Here is a 15,752-nt window from a genome sequence, read left to right as displayed (position 1 = left end):
TTTGATCTCCTCTGCAGGTTGCTGAATGAAGCCACAGGCTCTCTGTTGGATGATGTGCAGCTGGTCAACACCCTGCAGACTTCCAAGGTGACAGCCATTGAAGTGACGGAGCAGCTGGAGACCAGTGAGACAACAGAGATCAATATCGACATAGCTCGTGAGGTTTGCCAAGTGCCCAGAGTGGTGGGAGAACAGGCAGGAGGCCAGGATTCCAGTCCAGGCTTTGCAACCATTTGTCTGATCTTGTGCAAATCTCTTCTCTTCTTTCAGATTCAATTTTGCTATCTATACAATGTGAGGGTTGGATTGAGGGATCTTAAAAGATCTTTTCTAGCTTTAATACTATATGATTCCAGGGCTCCCTGGCTCACCCCCTGTCTATTAGGATCATATTTGTCTTCAGTACACACCTCCCCGCTCATTTCTGCCCCCCTCTCCTGTAGGGGCACTTCCCCTCCCTCATCTGCATCTTTGCTCCTTTCTTTGTGACCCTCACACTTTGTTCTATATAGGCATATCGTCCCTGTGCCCAGCGTGCTTCAGTATTATTCTTTGTGCTCAATGATATGGGTCGAATTGACCCAATGTACCAGTTCTCCTTGGATTCCTACATCAGCCTCTTCATCCTCAGCATCGATAAGAGCCACAGAAGCAACAAACTTGAGGATCGCATTGACTACCTTAATGAATACCACACCTATGCTGTCTACAGGTCTCTAGATCTCTCTCCCCCCAATGCCTGTTTTATTGCACATATCCTGTAACGATTCTTACTCCCTGTACTGGAAGTCAGGGAAACTGGGTTCTAAGTCCCAACACTTCCATTAGCTAGTGGAATGACCTTGGACAAAAGTCCTCATCTGTGAAATGAAAGGGCTCTGTTAGATGTTTTAAAGGTACTGTCCCACCTTGGAAATTTGGAGATCTTATTTGGACAGGTATTAATTACATTGAACTTTCACCCCCCCCCCCATTCTGATTTAGTCTCTTTTGCTCCCCATCTTCAGCTTCAAACTCCCTCCCTGTTTCTGCACAGGTACACCTCTCGGACCCTCTTTGAACGCCACAAATTGCTCTTCAGCTTTCAAATGTGTGCCAAAATCCTAGAGACTTCTGGGAAGCTCAACATGGATGAGTACAACTTTTTTTTACGAGGAGGTGTGGTGAGTATGACAGATGTGTAGATAGAGTTCAAGGTCAGTGCAGGGTATCTAAGATAGGAGGCATGGTTAGGAAGATAGGGCCACAGCTTTGGAGGTTTGGCTAGAGGAAAAATGTTCAGAGGGTGGTGGTCCTTTGTGTAAATGAGCAAGAGTGAACACCTCGCATGAGATTCATTAAGCCAGCAACTGCTGTGACTGGATTTTGGGTTATGCCCCTGTTCATTGACGTCTTTTGACTGCTTTAAACAGCCAAATAAGAAGTGGGACTGAGACTTGAGGACTTCCATATCTCACTGGCCAGCACCCTGTTCATTGGCATAGCTTTTAGTTGTGGCTTAGTGTAATGAAAAGAGTGCTAATGCTGGAAATCAGGAAAGACCAGAGTTCAAACCCTGACTGTCACTTACAAGTTGTGTGACCCTACACAAACCATTTAAGCCTGCATTTTCTTATTAGTAAAAATGGAAATAAAGCTACCTATACCTCATTTTTGTGAAATTCAAATGAGATTATGTGGATAAGTTGTTTTGTAAGCCTCAAAGCATCATATAAGTGTTTGTTGGATGTGTATGTATGTGTGTGTAGGATCAGGGTTTGAACTGGACCTCATTGGTATAGGCAGCTGATGGGGAGACTCTCTCTACTGAAGATTAGCGCCAACTCTGCAACTCATAGTCTTGGATGCTGCTGGTTAAGCAACTTGCCAAAGGTCATAAAGCCAGGACACCCACTTCTTTGAAGTAGTTCATCTCCTAAATGTCAGTTATTAGAATTGATTCAGTTTAATTGACCAAGTAGTTACTAAGTGTCTACTGGGGATACAGATACAAAAATGGCAATGTCTGCCCCATTAAGGCATGGACAGCCTTGACCAAGGCTTGAAGGCTCAGGAGAAAGCTAGAACTGTCCTTGGATGACCACCAGAGGGTGCTTAGCCTTCTGCTGCTTAATCTGAACTGTGCTCTTCCCATGCACCACTAGAGGGTTCTAGAACGTTATATTCCTCAACTAAAGAAGTGTTAACTCCTTAGGGATCCTAGGAGATATTTCAACAGAATGCTGGGACCTTTTAATCCCAACACTTAGAAATTACCTTCTTGACTTTTTTTGTTAACTGTTTCCCCAGTCTTTCTCCTTTTTCATCTTCCTCCCAGGTCTTGGATAGGGAAGGTCAGATGGACAATCCTTGCACTAGCTGGTTGGCCGATGCCAACTGGGACAACATCACTGAGTTGGACAAACTGGCTAACTTCCATGGGCTCATGAATTCCTTTGAGCAGTATCCTCGTGACTGGAACCTGTGGTACACCAATTCGGCACCCGAGAAGGCAATGTTGCCTGGTAGTACAGCCATTGCCCTTTATCTCCTTCCCGCTCTCCTCCCCTTTTCACATGACCCTTATTTCTTGTGTATCTGGCTCCATATTGCCTGTATGAACATTTCTGATTCAGCTGCTGTCCCAGTCTCACCCTCCTAACCTCTGCACTGTTCTCCCCTGATCCCTCAGGTGAGTGGGAAAATGCCTGCAATGAGATGCAGCGGATGCTCATTGTTCGATCCCTTCGCCAAGACCGAGTGGCTTTCTGTGTTACATCTTTCATCGTCTCCAACCTAGGCTCTCGATTCATTGAGCCTCCTGTGTTAAACATGAAGTCGGTCAGTGGTTCCAATCTCTCTTCCCTCTTTCCTTTTCCTGGATTAGATGGTGCTCTGCATTCCCTCTTTAGCCTGACCATTACCTGAAGCTCCACTTTGTATTCTGGATAGGTAATGGAGGATTCAACCCCACGTACACCACTCATCTTTATCCTTTCCCCGGGAGTGGATCCTACCAGTGCTCTGCTACAGCTGGCAGAGCAGATAGGCATGGGCCAGCGTTTCCATGCCTTGTCTCTGGGTCAGGGCCAGGCTCCCATTGCTGCTCGACTCATCCGTGATGGTGTACAACAAGGTCAGTGACCTCCCATTATCCTCTAGTTGCCAAGCTCTCCTCTACCTTTGTCCATCTCAGAATTCTTGAACCAGACCCAGTCCTTACCTCTGTCATGTCCCATATTGTTCATATCATCAGTATACTTAGATCTTTCCCTCCTAGGCCGAAACTGGTCTGATGGTCCAAGTATTTTAACTCTACTAAGTGGGGAATAGAGAAATGGGAGGATCCGCTGAAAGAGAGATTTGAACCTGGCATGTGGTCTACAGGGCACTGGGTGTTCCTGGCCAACTGCCACCTGTCACTTTCTTGGATGCCACAATTGGATAAGCTTGTGGAACAACTGCAGGTGGAGGAGCCTCACCCAGCTTTTCGCTTGTGGCTCAGTTCCAGCCCTCACCCTGAATTCCCCATCTCCATCCTGCAAGTCAGCATCAAAATGACCACTGAGCCACCCAAAGTATGTTTTGTGTGTGTTGGAAGAGGCTGGGGAGTGGGTGGAGGAAGGAGGATTGGGAAAGGAAGGGGTTCAGTATTTGCATGATTACTGACTGTCTTTCCTTCCAAGAGAAATAGGCATATTTTTTCCTCCCCTTTATAGCTAATATGAATGAATGGAAAGCATTTATTAAATACTTGCTATATGCTAAGCACTATACTAAGCTCTGGGGATGTGGTCCCTTGCTCTCAACATTTCTTGACCCAGTCTTTTTCCCACCTCCCAAGGCACCATGATTCCCAAACATATTCCCATTTATCTTAAATATTGTCAATGTTTTTTCCCTTTTGCCTTTTTAATACTTCCTCTGGGCTCATTCTTCCACTTCCTTTGGGAGATTGGGTTCCCAGAGGACTGCTTCTCCTCCCCTAAGAGTTATATGGATAAGCCTGAGGGCTTTCTTTTGTTACCCATGAGCCCCCATCTGCCAAGTAATCAGTTGATAGCTTTTACAAAGGAATATTTACTGAGTAGGTAAATCAAGGACAGAATATAACAAACAAAAAAATCCTCTCTACCCAAGCTGGGCGCACTCTCTCCCTTCTGTACCACTTAGCCCCTGGGGATGGTGGGCTCAGATTTGAAACACAAAGGTACTGCCTACCCATGTAGACAATGCATGTCACCAGAGAGTACCTCCTGGCCCTTGGAGTCCTTTTTGCCCTTTGTAGAGTCCATATCAAGTTCCCTTCTAGATATAGCATAGCAAGTGGAAAAGTCTCTCTCGTTCAATGGGGCTAGCTACCTTCTTACAGGATTCAATGTCTTAGCAGCTAGGTCAGTCTACTGCTGAGCTGGGTCAAACAAGTTGTACCTCAGGGCTGACTGCTCACTGGACTCAGCTCCCGCTGTACTGATTCTGGTTGCTAAGAGGACCTCAGATGGCTCTTTTGGCCTTTCCAAGCTCACAAGAGAGTAACATGGTTCATTCTGTGTGTGTGCTCATTCACCTAAGATCAGCAAGTAATAAGCACAACAGAAACAGACACCACATCCTCAGGGACACATAGTGACTGAGTGGGGAGATAAGGCATTGGAGCTACAGCCAACCCCCAACCCATTAGCTGTCTAGAAAGCTGCCAAGAAGGAGTAAAGCAGCTAAAGTGGTTGAGGGAGGGGCAGATAGGTTCTTTTGTATTACAGCTCAGTCGTGGCTCCATCATCAGTCCTTATCTCTCAGAACCAATTAGAAAACTCATCACCCCACACCAGCCTCTCAGTCACTCATGGCCAGAGGAAAGTTCATCAAGTCTCTTAAGTGTTGGGTTGAAATGAGACACTTCCCTGTATAACCCATCCAGAAGAGCAAATCTGCACAAGCTCCAAGATCTGGCCTTATAGGCTGGTTCCCATTATGTTTAAAACATGATCAAGTTTTCCCTCTCTTAAAAAAACAAACAAACAAACAACCTCTTCAATTAATTTCACCACCCCTTTTGGATACCATGGTGGGATTGTTACTACACTCTTAGAATGTGTGGTCTATAGAAGAGAACCATGGGGTTAGAAGAAAAAATGCTGAGTCATATGGGTCAGAAGACCTGACTCATTCCCATTCTGCATTTTGACTTAGAGCAAGTCACTTGGAACAGAAGAGGGAAAAAAAAACAGAAAGAGACTGCTTCATTTGTAGGTCTTATTTGTAGAAAGGGTGGATGGGGAAAAATTGCAACAGAACAGGATGGAAGGAAATAAAAAATTAACAATCATTACTATAAATGTGAATGTGATGAACTCACCCACTTTTTAAAAAAGATAGCAGAATTGATTAGAGAACAGAATGCAACAATATGTTGTTTACAAGAAACACACTTGAAACATAAAGATTCACATAAAGTTAAAATGAGAGTCTAGAGCAAAATCTGTTATGCTTCAGCTATACTTAAAGGGTAGAAATCATCACTTCAGATAGATCTAAAGTAAACATAGACATGGTAAAAAAAAGCAAAGATAATCAGGGATGCTACATTACATAATTCAATAAATTTTTATTAATTGCCTACTGTGTTCCAGGTACTATGCTAAGCACTGCATAAATTATCTATGGAAAAACTAATCTATATCAACACTTAATATACAAATACCAAATGACAGTATCTAACTACATAAAGGAAGTTAATCTAATTGGAGGGGAGATATTAAAACTTTTAAATGGTACATGACCTCAATATATCCTTTTCAGATGCAGACAAATCTAATCAAAAGATAAACAAGAAAGAAGTTAAGTGCCTGAATAGAACTTTTGAGAAATGAGCAATAATAGATCTTTCTGGTGATTACTGAATGGGAATAGAGAGGAGTTTACCTATTTCTTCGCTATATCTTTACAAAAATTGACCATGTTTTGGAACATAAAGACCTTACCAAAATATGAGGGAATACAGAAATACTAAATGTATCATTTACTGATTATGATGTAATAAAAGTTGTATTCAGTGAAAGCCCTTTAAAGAATTTAAAAGTAATTGGAAATTAATTAACAATTCTAAGGAACTAGCTAATCAAAGAATAATGTATAGAAACAACAGAATATTTCATCAAAGAAAATGACAATAATAAGGCAACATACTAAAATTTATGTGATTCAGCTAAAGAAGTTCTAAAGGGAAAATGTTTATCTCTAAGCAACTGCATCAAAAAAGAGAGGCCAAATCTTTGAATTTGGCATGCATCTAAAGAACTTGAATAGCAACACATCAACAACCCTAATTAAATATGAAGTTGAAGTTATGGAAATTAAAGAAGAGACTAATAAAATTGGAAGCAAAAGAGTATTGAGCTGATAAATAAAAGTAGGAACTTTTTTTAAAAAAAAGAAACTAATAAAATATATAAATGATTAGCTAATCTGATTTTTAAAGAGAGAAAAACCAAATTGTTCACATGCAAATGGAAAACTAGAATTCAAAATAATTGAAGAACAAATAAAGGAAATTATCAAACTGTTTTGCCCAATTATGTGCTAACAAAATGGATAACTTAGAAGAACTAGATGAATACTTACAAAAATACAAAATACCTAGACTAACAAAAGAAGATATGAACCATTCAGATAACCTAATATCAGAAAAAGAAATTGAATAAGCCATAAATGGGTTCTGAAAGGGAAAATTTTTTGAAAAACCCAGGATCAGCTGGATATATAAGTGAATTCTATCAAACATTCAAAGAACAATTAATTTCAATAGTATATAAACTGTTTACAATAATAGGATATTTCTTGATACAGATATGATCTGGATACCCAAACTAGGGGGAGAAAAAAACAGACAGAAAACTGTAGACCAATATCTACAAAGAACATTGAAACAGAAGTTTTGAATAAAATATTAGTAAATCAGCTGCAACAACAAAGATTATCTACAAACCTAAATAATTAGAGAAATATTAATTGCTCGTGGATATGCCAAGTCAGAGTAATAAAAATTATACTACTACCTAAATTACTTACTGAATATATATAGTTAGAAAAAAATAACACAGGAGGAATTAATGATCAAGAATCTCAAGGGTAATAAAAAAAAGATTGAAAGTAGGTGGGAGTAGTCTATCAGTACCAGATATTAAACTAAGCAATAATCACTAAATCAGTTTTTTACTGGTTAAAAAGCAGAGGTTGGTCAGTGGAACACATTAGATACACAACATACAGAAACAAATTAAATAATGTTTGATAAAACCAAAGACCTCAGTTACTAGAACAAGGGCTCTCTATTTGACAAAAATTTCTGGGAAAATTTTGTAAAAGAAAAATGCAGAGTATCTTTAAGGGTCACCATTTCTGTTACCAGCTCACAAACCCCTGTGTGGCACAAAAAAATTTTCATGGTCATTCCTCATCTTATAAATATTCTGCCTTTTAAAGGTCTTGTTTTTATAACTTAACCATATCAATGATATCCTGTTACCCTTTTTCCATCTCTGGCTCGAGTTTCTTTGTTCCAATGGCTTGGCTACAGATGATGCAGTAAATGAATTTCACATGTGGTGCTCTTTGGACCTTGCTTGAGAATCCTTTTATTCTCTCATAGCTGCTTCATCAGTGTCTGTATTATCATCGGTTTTCCCATTAAACATTTTTTTAATTTTTAAAAAGTCAGTTACTGTTAAGAATGGCATATTATTCCTTCCTTTAATGGTTCACAAAATTTAAAAAACCCTGCTAGTGTTTCATTATTAAAGCAGAATCTAGCAAATGCTATAAATGAAAAGTGTTAGAAACATCTGTACTTTTATCCTACTGCATAGGAAACCACCTCACATGGGATAATTTGTTTTAATGCTTATTTCATCAGAGCTTCAGCAATACTGGTTTTTGCTTCTTCCAACAGCCTTGTCTGATAAAGAAATAAATGCATTTTAGTTTATTGTCATATTGTTTTCCATATATTATTTCATTTGTCTTACGATAGTAAGAAGACAAGTCTCCAATGATATGTGGATTTTTTTGTGGGGGATGGAGTGTGCTCTTAAGTAAAAAACCTCAAAAGAGGCCTCTAAACATTTATCATTAATCAGGGAAATTTTGTAAAGTACTGGATTGAGAATCCTAGGACATACTACTGATTAAAAAAAAACCGTAGAGGTTTTTATTTATTGCTTAAAATGATTCACTACTTACGATGGCTTCATATTATCTTAACTAGCTAATATCTCATGGCATAAGATACATTTAGGATAAGATTCAGCACTAATGATGTGGACAGAAATCCGTATTTCAAATAACCTTTTTGATAATTTTGAATTTTTTGGCTGACCTTGTCAGAGATGACATTTTTTTACTTTGTAATGGTTAACAAAGAACTGGTACTAGGAGTAAGAGAAAGGTCTGCTTTATCATTTTCCTTGTTCACTTTTGCTTTCATTGTCAGTATTATCTTCAATTGGCAAGTTCTTTGTACTCACTTTTTGAAGCCACTGGTAGTATAGGTGTGTGTAGGGTGTAGGCTGTGTATGAATATGTCTATGGCTACTTGTCCATTTTGTGAGGGTTAGTTTGGTTAAAACTACATAACATATTCTATAAATCCACTTACCTGGGCACATGTAAGCTGTAATACATCAGAAGATACTGAAAGCCAAAAGACAAATGAAAGTTAAACCCTGCCACCTTGTAGAGAACTGCCACTCTTCCTTTAAGATACCTTGCCTACAGTGTGGGACAGGTAGAGCGGTCTGCTATATGGACTGAATGAAGGTTCCATCATCAAATCATATGTAAAACTTAATTGTTTTTTGGTTTATTTTTAGGTTAGGAATAAAAGTTAATATTTTATTCCCACATACCAAGCCCCTTGCCCCCAACTCATTCCCTAAAATTATAGAAATTACAAAAGAGTTGCCAATCTTTGTTGGTTAAAAAAAAAAGTTTCCTTACCAGGAGACCTCCGTACCAATGAAATCACAAGTCCATTTTAAAAAAGAAATTTAAACCCAGAAAACTCAAGATTCAAGCAAATTTGCAAATTAATTCTATCAAACATGTAAAGAACATACAATCTCTATATTTCCAAAATGATGTCCAGAAACAAAGATAATCTATCAAACTCTTTGTCCTGATTCCTATACCAGGAAGGGGAAAAGCAGAGATATCTGTATAGGTCAATATAGCTAAAGAACATGGTTGCAAAAATATTATGGCACGGAAGTTTCTCACAATACAGTGAACATTAAGTACCTACAATAAACATTAAGTTACTACTATGTTCCAGACACTGTGCTAAACACAGGGAGTGATAATAAGAAAAAAGAAATTTCCTTGCCCCAAAGGAGCTTATTGATTGAATGGAGGAAAACAACACAAAAAAAGGAAATGAAAAACTAGGAGGGAGCCCAAGCAGTACAGATGGTACAAAATGAGGAGTTAACTGGGCTTTGGAGCCCTCTTTAAATGGAAACTTTGAGAAGAGTGGTTTGCTCTGCCCTTTAGCACTCCATTCAGAGAGCCAGAGGGTACAGAACATCCAAAAGTGCTGAAATCTCAGTGATGATGAGTATCCTGGTAATGAACTTTTCCTTGAGTGGGATGAGATGAGAGTGGGAAGGAAAGGAAACCCACATCCAAGTTGTATTTATATCAGGAAGGCCAGGATGGTTCAATATTAGAAAAACAATTAGCATATTAAATCATATTAATCACAAAATGACAATTTTTAATAGACAAAATTCTGTTTATTTCACTTTTAGTTTTCAAATTCTCTTTTTGAAGTTGTTTTAAAATTACACATTTATTGGTCTTCTAGTCTTTAAAATTGTATATACTCAATTCACATCAAATTCTTTTTCTGTTCTGTTGACATAAGTGTTCAGGTATATACACACTTTCTTTTAAGGACTTCATTAGGATGCATCCCAGATATTTTACTTGGTTGATTTATTATCCTTCTCTTTTAATGTAATTTTTTTGTTGTTTGTATGATTTGGGCTTTGGTCATTATCTAAGACATTGGGGTGGGGTTGATTTTAGCCTCCATTTAAGTCAGCATCTTTTTTTCTCCACATTTCCTTTATTAATTATATTGTGATTGCCTTGTAGTCTGTCAAGAGACACAGTCCATGACAGTCTTGGAGGCAAAAAGACATGAATTCAAATCTTGCCTTTGGCACTGCTGTGCTGTGTAACTCTGGCAAATTCCTAACTTTTCACGGCCTCAACCACTTCTAAAATACTGTAAATTAGAGAAGAGTTGCCAGTCTGCGTCTGTAGAGGGACTTCTCTATAGTCTAGATATTTATTTAACCTGTAAAAGATATTTTAGATATTTCTGGATTTATTAATCCAGTTTTTTGTGTCCTAACAATTTTTGTACAAGTTCCATGAGAGCCTGAGAACACGAAGGTTCTCTAAAATGTCTGCCATTCAAAAAGTATATGTTTTTAAAAATCTAGTTTTTAAAACATTTTGCTAAAATCTATAATTTTCTTATCTTTTGATTTTTTTAAATTCTGGAAGCTACTCAAATTAGTGTTCTATAATATAATTCTAGATAAAATGTATTAAATTAGGGCATATTTCTCTTTTCTTTGTCTTTGTATCTTTAACACTTGGGCTATGTGGCTCAGTGGACTGAGTGCTGGGCTTGAAGTCAGGAAGACTTATCTTATGAGTTCAAATCCAGCCTCAGATACTTACTAGCTCTGTAGTCCTAGTTAAGTCACTTAACCTGTTTGCCTCAGTTTCCTCATATATAAAATAAGCTGGAAAAGGAATGATAACCAGTATCTTTGCCAAAAAAAACAAAAACAAAACCAAATGGGGTTACAAAGTCACTGAAATGATTGAACAACAATCCTCAGCACTTATCACAGTGACTAGCACATAGTAGACATTTAACAAATGCTTGTTGATTGACTGAGTGAACTCAAGGGAGTGACTAAAAATACAACTTTACAGGGAATTTAAAAAGATTCCTGCCGTCTGCATGCTTGACAATTTGAGCTGTATTACTAGAGAATCTTCCCTTTAGGACCACTGCCATTCCCCCCCCCCCAAAAAAAAGTCACGAGGGAGTTGGAAGCACACTCCTCATCACTCCTATTTAAGATTTTTAATCATCATTTAGGTTGGCTTCTTTGTTCCTCTAGGCCTGTTATGTGTCTGTTTCCCACTGGTCTCTGTTTCTAACTTTTCATCAGTCTTTACCTCCATATGAAGGTGGTTCCTCAGAGGGGCTTCAAGCATGCGCCTCTGGGAACCAAGTCTGTTCTATTTCTTACCTCTCACTTAAAAGAATGTTTGCCTGTCCAATCTTTCTGTGTGGATTGGATCTTCCTCTTACAGTCATGCTCAAGGAAGTAGATCTAGGTATATGAACTAAGCTATAAATGAGACCATGGGAAAGCAAAAGCCTCATAGCACTTTGTAGATCTCTGTATTTATCATATTTTTATTATTTGTGTATATGCCCTATTCCTCCCAGGAGATCGTAAGAACTTTGAGGTCAAAGACCACCTCTTATTTACCTTGGGGGGTTTTACCTCTCAGAACCTAGTACAATGGTACAACAGTGCACGAGCATGTCCTTATTGAATGAACGTCCTGCTGAGAGGGAGCATCCAAGTATGATGCCTGGTGAAAATGGATATAAAGAAGTACAGAGAGCCAGGGCATTGGCTGGTACTCCAAACTACCCTTCCCTTTACTCTGGGACTCCTTATACTCTGACCCCAAGCTTAGACCTTGTTTCCTTTCAGGGCCTGAAAGCCAACATGAAGCGGCTGTACCATTTGATGACAGAAGCACAGTTTGCCCGCTGTAGCAAGCCAAGCAAATATAAGAAGCTACTGTTTGCCCTTTGCTTCTTCCACTCCGTACTGCTTGAGCGTAAGAAGTTTCTACAGCTTGGCTGGAACATCATTTATGGCTTCAATGACTCTGATTTTGAGGTTAGGGCCAACCCCTCCCCCCCACAAACCTAACCCTATCACCACCCCCCTTCCCCTACTCCTTACCATCATTCAGATCCCCCATATCTTCCCCCCTGTTACAGAATTTTGGTTGCCAAAGGCCCTATAATAAAATCTCTTTCTACTACTGTAACTGTGGGTTGAGATATAGTTGGTTTCAACTTTCCAGGTATCTGAGAATCTTTTGAGCCTGTACCTTGACGAGTATGAGGAGACACCATGGGATGCCCTCAAGTACCTGATTGCTGGTGTCAACTATGGAGGACATGTCACTGATGACTGGGACAGGCGCCTCCTCATCACATATATCAATGATTATTTCTGTGAACAGAGTTTAAATACTCCCTTCTTCCGGTGAGGATTTGGTTCTGGCAGTGAGAACAGATTGGGAGTATACTGCTGTCAGTGCAGAGTCAGTGGTGAAGATAAGACAGCAAAGTTTTGAACAGAGCCAGAGGATGAGTCAGAACAGAATCCAAGATGAAGCTTTAGGCACAGAGTTTGGTATCGCTCTCAGGGAAAAGAATACTGATTTTGGAGTAAGAGGACCTAGATGCAAATTGATCCCATTTGTGTGGACCTACAAAGTCATGCTGCCTCCTCTGTAAAATGACCTGATATGCCTTCTAGTTCTTAACTTCTAAAATTCAGATTACATGTTAGCATTGTCAGATTGTATGTAAGTGTCAGATTGTATGGATGATAAGCAATATGAATGTAAATAGATGTAAATTGGGGCAACTAACTGGCACAGTAGATAGAAGGCCAGGGCTGGAGACAGGAACACTTGCTGAGTTCAAGTCACTTACTAGCTGCGTGACCCTGGGGAAGTTCCTTAACCCTGTTTGCCTCAGTTTCCTCATCTGTAAAATGAGTAGGGGAAGGAAATGGCAAACCATTCCAGTATCTTAACCAAGAAAATCCCAAAGAGGGTCACAAACATCAACAACAAAGGAATGAGGAATGAGGGATGTGAGAGCAAAAAGAGTCGAAGCTTGCTTAGGCCTAAAAATGGAGTTGTAACCCTTGTGCTGCTCCCATCCTCTCCAGACTTTCCATCCTGGATACCTATTGCATCCCTAAGGATGGGAACCTGGCTTCTTATAAAGAATACATCAGCATGCTTCCAAGCATGGACCCTCCAGAAGCTTTTGGCCAGCACCCCAATGCAGATGTAGCATCTCAGATCACTGAAGCACGTACTCTATTTGAGACCCTGCTCTCCCTGCAGCCCCAGATCACACCCACTGGGACTGGGGTCCAGAGCCGGGAGGACAAGGTATGGATAGAATGAACAATTTGGATATTTGTATGTGTGTTGAGGACATTCTTTTATATCTTAGTATTGGAGAAGTCTCTTGAATCCTACCTAGTTCCTGTCTCCTTAGGTTCTTGAGCTGGCAGCTGATGTGAAACAGAAGATACCTGAAACAATTGACTATGAAGGGACCAGAAATCTTCTGGCACTGGATCCTTCCCCACTCAATGTGGTCCTGCTACAAGAGATCCAGAGATACAACAAGCTTATGGAAACCATTCTGTAAGAAGGGAAAAATCTCTTACACCCTTGGGGATAGGGATATAAGACCTTTTTTTGTAGTTGGTATGTACATAAAGCCTATGGACCCATTTTCAGGGGTTACGTTAAATAAAGTACATTCAATAAAATATATAGGATCACAAAGGAAACTAACTATATTGAGATAACATTATCAACATATTAAAAAAAATTTACAGATTCCAGGTTAAGAACCCCTATTCTGCATTGACTGTTTAACAACACTTCTCAGGTTCTCACTGATAGAGCTGGAAAAGGGTATTCACGGTCTTGTTGTCATGTCCACCAGTCTGGAGGAGATTTTCAACAGCATATTTGATGCACGTGTCCCTCACCTCTGGGAGAAGGTAAGGAGAAGGTCCACCCTACTTGTTGAGGTTTGCATTCAGGAGCTCTACACTTAGTTCTAGTTAAGGACTGATTGCCTGGGTTTAAACCACCTTCCTCTTTCCCCAGGCCTATCCATCTCAAAAGCCTCTAGCATCTTGGACTCGGGACCTTGCACTTCGAGTAGAGCAGTTTGCAACATGGGCTAGCAGAGCCCGACCTCCTGTGCTTTTCTGGTTGTCTGGGTTTACGTTTCCCACAGGCTTCCTGACTGCTGTGCTGCAAGCTGCTGCCCGTCAGAATAATGTGAGGTCCATTAAAGGGGGCAGGGACATAAGCTCCCCACCACCAGAATAGGCTGTTAGTGTGGGGTCAGGAGTGTGGGAAGGAGAGAGGGTCATATTGGGAAGAGTTGGGAACAGACTCAGGTACTGGGAGTCCAGGGATCATGGAGCCTCCTCTCTTTTAACTCTTCTCCAGGTCTCGATTGACAGCCTCTCTTGGGAGTTCATTGTTTCCACTGTGGATGACAGCAACTTAGTGTATCCACCCAAGGTAAGAACCAGATGTGCCTGGATTTGAGGGGCAGAGGGAATTGGAATTACAGTTAATTAGGGTGGGAAGAGGAAATCAGTTACCAAGGGGGTTGCCGGGAGCTGGGCAAGTAACGTTAAGAGTATTGGTTTAACTACTGGAGTTCCTCTGATTTCTATCTAGGATGGTGTTTGGGTTCGTGGCCTATTTTTAGAAGGTGCAGGTTGGGATCGGAAGAATTCATGCTTAGCAGAGGCAGAGCCCATGCAACTTGTCTGCCCTATCCCTACCATACACTTCAAACCAACTGAGAGCCGAAAGAAGAGTGCTAAGGGTACGTGTGCAGGCTCTCTTCTGTAAACTTCCACTAAATTTCCCGGCCAACCATCCTCACCAACATTCCCTACGATGGCCCTTGTCCCTACTGTCATTTCTCCCCAAGCTGGTTTAATTCTGTCCCCAGCACAGGGCTCAAGGCACTTATTTGGTCTTTCTTTTCTCCCCCAGGCATGTATTCCTGCCCCTGCTATTACTATCCCAACCGGGCAGGCTGTGCTGACCGAGCTTCCTTTGTAATTGGCATTGACCTTAGATCTGGAAGCATGCCACCTGACCACTGGGTCAAGAGAGGAACTGCATTGCTGATGAGTTTAGACAACTGATGGGAAACTCTGGGAGTGGCTGGGAACCTTTGGAACTCTGATCACCTGAGGAGAGGAGTTTGAGTATTTGAAGCCTAACTTCTGAATCTGGGAAAGGAGGGGCTAGAGACCCTCCAAGGCATGGAGTGGAGCCTCACTCCCTTGGTTTCGTTGCCCTAAGATAACTCTGGAGCACAAGGTTTATTTGTGAAAAGAGGAGGGGCTGAAGTTCTCTCTTCATTCAATAAACATGTTTTACATTTACAAGGGTCCTTTAATGATGCAATGTCATGGGGAAATGAAGGGGTTGTATTAATACACATTTGTAGAGATAGCAGGGTTAGGGTTGTTGTGTTCGTCCTTCATTTTAGAAGACCATGACATCAGAGAAATGATGACATGACCTGCACTGGACTTTGAGTGAGGGAGGGTTAGGGTTAAGTGAAGGTGAGCTAGTCGAGACCCCGAGGAAAGGAGGAGCCAGGATTCAAAGGGGCGGGGCCCAGAACAGAAGCGAGGCTGGGGGAAGCGGCTTGAGCAGGAAGGGGCGGGGCTAGAGGTGGAGGGGGCGGAGACCGAGTTGGACGAGGGTAGGTACGAGGCAGGGGAGGGGCGGATACAAGGCAGGGAAGGGGCGGGGCCCGAGCCGGGAGCGCTGAGCATAGGGGCTCAGGCCCGGACCGGGATGGG

General features: G+C 40.9%; 1 protein-coding gene across 2 annotated transcripts in view; it reads left to right on the top strand.

The window, feature by feature from the left end:
• The window catches only part of DNAH2 (dynein axonemal heavy chain 2), a 127,023-nt gene extending 111,694 nt beyond the window's left edge, over positions 1 to 15,329 (top strand). The window contains exons 73-88 of one of the 2 annotated variants that reach the window (XM_072641134.1): positions 18 to 162; positions 513 to 712; positions 1,037 to 1,163; positions 2,318 to 2,504; positions 2,672 to 2,820; positions 2,932 to 3,115; positions 3,367 to 3,557; positions 11,790 to 11,981; positions 12,172 to 12,356; positions 13,053 to 13,281; positions 13,391 to 13,542; positions 13,793 to 13,907; positions 14,017 to 14,193; positions 14,368 to 14,442; positions 14,605 to 14,755; positions 14,929 to 15,329. In XM_072641134.1, the coding sequence (XP_072497235.1) occupies positions 18 to 162; positions 513 to 712; positions 1,037 to 1,163; positions 2,318 to 2,504; positions 2,672 to 2,820; positions 2,932 to 3,115; positions 3,367 to 3,557; positions 11,790 to 11,981; positions 12,172 to 12,356; positions 13,053 to 13,281; positions 13,391 to 13,542; positions 13,793 to 13,907; positions 14,017 to 14,193; positions 14,368 to 14,442; positions 14,605 to 14,755; positions 14,929 to 15,083 (2,614 nt within the window). In that variant the 3' untranslated portion in view covers positions 15,084 to 15,329. Of the gene's footprint in view, positions 1 to 17; positions 163 to 512; positions 713 to 1,036; positions 1,164 to 2,317; positions 2,505 to 2,671; positions 2,821 to 2,931; positions 3,116 to 3,366; positions 3,558 to 11,789; positions 11,982 to 12,171; positions 12,357 to 13,052; positions 13,282 to 13,390; positions 13,543 to 13,792; positions 13,908 to 14,016; positions 14,194 to 14,367; positions 14,443 to 14,604; positions 14,756 to 14,928 lie in introns of those variants that run through there. The other variant, XR_011974069.1, reaches the window with a different exon arrangement.
• Positions 15,330 to 15,752: the final 423 nt, after the last annotated feature.

This window comes from Notamacropus eugenii, chromosome 2, assembly GCF_028372415.1.
Source record: "Notamacropus eugenii isolate mMacEug1 chromosome 2, mMacEug1.pri_v2, whole genome shotgun sequence".
NCBI classification, from domain to species: Eukaryota; Metazoa; Chordata; class Mammalia; order Diprotodontia; family Macropodidae; genus Notamacropus; species Notamacropus eugenii.
This window is presented reverse-complemented; position numbering and strand designations above follow the sequence as displayed.